A 3,601-nucleotide genomic window follows, 5' to 3' on the forward strand; every position below is an offset into this window, starting at 1 on the left:
ATTTACATATGAATGCGTAAGTTGATCATGATAATAATAACGATGATGATGACGAGGTAGTTTTTTTTTTATATATCTTGTTTTTGATGAAATCAAATTGGGTCAATGCTCGACCAGCATTATCATTTGGATCAAATAAACTGATATATACATATTTGAAAGAAAAAACTAATGTATGGGATGGGATTGTGTCGTTTTTTGTTGCATTTTTGGCTTTAAGTAATAACTCAATAGACGATAAATGCTTCTTTTGAAGTGAAATGGTATAAATAGCATAAGTGATTGGATCGATCAATCAGTTGAAATCGAGCATTCGACAAAAATGAGCTCAAAACTAGCTTTTTGCTCATGGCTGGCTCTGCTTCTTGGCCTGGCAGTGGCCCAGCAGTTTTCTGTCTATTCCCTGGATCAACTGGATGATGCACAAGATGGCAGTTTGGAGCAGCTGAACAATAACTTCGATGGACAGGAGGCCAACTACTATAGAGGATTCTTTAGCAGCGGCAGCGGCAGCGGCAGCAGCAGTGATCCCTTTGCCAGCGGTGGCAATCTGGTTGTGACTATTCCCTCGAAGGGAAGTTCATCGTCCAGTTCGGGATCGAGTTCCTCCGGATCTTCTAGTTCAAGCAAAAAGAAGAAGAAGAAGAATAAGAAGCCAAGTCCAGACTATCAATATGGACCCTATCCACCACCACCGTATGGATACTATACCTATCCCTATGGTTATCCCTATTACCCATACTATCCACAACCACCACCACCACCACCACCACATCAGCATCATGGCACCAAACCCGGTACTGGAACCCCTCCTGAAGCTGGAACTGACCCTGAAAGTCCTGCACCACCCCCGAGCAATGGTCACGGTTCACCTCCCAGTAATGGACACGGATCAAATCCCGATCATGGACACGGATCAAATCCCGATCATGGACACGGGTCAACTCCCGATCATGGACACGGGTCTTCTCCACATCATGGCCACCCTCCATATCCACCTTACTATCCTCCATATCCCTATCCACCTCCTCCTCCACCACCACCAAGGCCAAAGCCAGACTCTGGTGAGGATGACGATGACACTCCAACAAGACCCCAAACAACCAAAATCTGCAAAAAGATCATTCCTCTGGGACTTGTGTGCTTCTAAGCTCTAATTTATATCTCTTACCCAACATCCAATACTATTTATTGATTAATACTTGCAAATAAATCAACTTTGGCACAACATCCCAAATGATTCTTTCCTCCGTCCTTCTCCACAGGTGTTCTTTGAAATTTTTTCAAAATTTTCATCTCTAATTGACATGGAAAAGCTCGTTAGCAACAACAACAATTGTCAAATTCAGACGCGATTCGAAATGACGCGTCGTTTTCTCTCCCTTCAAGGTGGACTTGTGATTTTATGGCGCCTTTTTTTTTTGGTGACGTAAAAGAAATGATTGCATATTTAAATTTTTTACATTAAGAATATCAACATCGAGTCAAATTCAAATGTTTAATTAACATTTGAAATCAAGAAAGCTGTGAGTTCGTTGACTTAAGAGAGAGACTCTGCATACTGAGTTACATGAGGCTGAATATATGGCAATAGTTTGCTGGCTTTTTAACTAAATAGACATTAGATATTTATGGTAACTTCTTCTAGACTTTTCGGCGGCAATAATTAAATACCCAAAAATAACAACAGACCGACAGATACTGACATAGATTTAGCGATAACTCCAAGTACTAGTCTTCTATCTTGCGCTCTGAGTTCCGAAAATCGTAAATTCTCTAAGGTTGTTCGAAATAAAATAGATATGTGGTAGCTCACTCCCCCACATCCATGATGAAAAGAATCGACGACACCTTGATACCCTCCAAAAATGTACAGCAGCGTAAATACTTTTTAGCTTATTATTAGAAGACACTTTTTAAGAGTCACAACGATTAACAATTCACAAGCTTCTATCAAGAAACGAAGAATTTAAGCAATTTAAAACCGAGCTATCAATATACATACATATTTCCATTTACATATTCTTGTCTAGCTGCTCCATAACATTTATGATTTAGATTAATATCAATTTCTAAGCATTATTGACATGATTATTATTTCTGACTTTTTATAAATATTTGCTCATAAATAATTCTTAAAATTTTACGTTTATTTTTCACACCTAGCATGAAAGCATAAAGTTTGGTTATGAATTCTTTAGAAATTTAAAAGATAATATTATTTTAATATTTCACTCCTCTTGTGGGCCATTCATATTAATTCAATCTTAACTAGTTGTTAGTGTTAGAAGTGTTCAAAGGTTGCACAAGAGAAAAAGTATTTTGGAATGAGTTCATTTGGATTTGCCACTTTGATTCTGTAAGTTAAGTCTTGCTTAAAAAAACGATCAAAGATCAAAGATTTGAGGCATATATAATCAAATTTTTATTTTTGGGAATGATCTGCAGTATATTTCATTGTTTTATCGTAAATCTGGAAACTTTTCAAAGCTAAGTTCGAATCGTTACCGTTTAGTTTAGTAAAAGAGTTGTTTTTTTTTTTGGCTATCAATTTTTGTTTTGGGTCCTAACACAAAAATAACGGTTGCAATTATTTGGGACATGAATTTTACAGCTATTATATTGATCGACTGTGGACACTTAAGGGTCGTCTTGGTATTTAATTTTTAAAAGTGAACACTAAGAACTCAGACGCGAATCCTGTATTTCCTTGCCGTGTTTTTCAGGCTAAAGTGTGTAGAAATTGTGTTATTTACAACGAAAAGCCATCTGGAAAAATACGCAGCCAGGAATTACAGAAATAATCACCAAGAAAATCGCAATAGAGTTTTCCCGAGATTTCAAAGATTTAATTCAATTCAATTTAATTTAATTCAAAGAATTCAAAACATTTAAATTTTAAATTCACATATATTTCAAAATTACTAACTTATTAATATTAAAAAAGTTAAGAATTTATTTCCACGGCTGTCTTATGATTTGTTTCTGTTTGCCTACTTAAAAAAAAAAAAAGATTTTAACCCTCGTTTTTTTCCCAGTCGTTCACAAAGCTTTTAAAAAATTGTATCAATAATTTTATTGTTTGGAAATAAGAACTCGAAAATAACAATAACAGAGTTAATTTTCAAGTATTTGGTGGTGACTGGTGTTTTTTCAATTCGCAATTTTTTTTTCGAAATAAGCTTTTAGCCATTTCATAAATACTTAAATTTCAGCATTTCAAAAACGGTTCAGGAGCGATACTATCAACACTTCGTTGGCTTTTATTTTCCAAAGTTTGATATACCCGTTGACCTCGTTGGTCCAGGGTGTTGAAAACTTTGGTAAAGACATAAATCTGCGCTGCGCTGCGCTGCGGCAAAATGGCAACAGAAAAGCAGCTCAAAGAGTCAAGTTTACTAACGAGGCAAAGTCGCTGGCTGGAAATCATTGAAAAAATAAAAAAAAGCAAACTGTAATGCCTATAAATATGTTGAAGAAATTGTCTGTTGCCTGTTTCGTTCAATTGAGGTTCAGGCAAGCGCGTACACCCCCCTAACAACACACACACACACACACACATACACATACAGTTAGCCAAGTCAAAGGGAAAACTTTTTCC

At 36.2% G+C, this 3,601-nt stretch overlaps 1 protein-coding gene across 1 annotated transcript; it reads left to right on the forward strand.

Moving 5' to 3' along the window:
- The first annotated feature begins 322 nt into the window (after nt 1–322).
- Nucleotides 323–1,150, forward strand: LOC6652507 (basic salivary proline-rich protein 2). The gene has a single exon (XM_047009588.1). It carries the CDS (start codon nt 323–325, stop codon nt 1,148–1,150), a length of 828 nt encoding a protein of 275 aa, XP_046865544.1.
- The last annotated feature ends 2,451 nt before the right edge of the window (nt 1,151–3,601 follow it).

This window comes from Drosophila willistoni (genome assembly GCF_018902025.1).
Source record: "Drosophila willistoni isolate 14030-0811.24 chromosome 2L unlocalized genomic scaffold, UCI_dwil_1.1 Seg168, whole genome shotgun sequence".
NCBI lineage: Eukaryota > Metazoa > Arthropoda > Insecta > Diptera > Drosophilidae > Drosophila > Drosophila willistoni.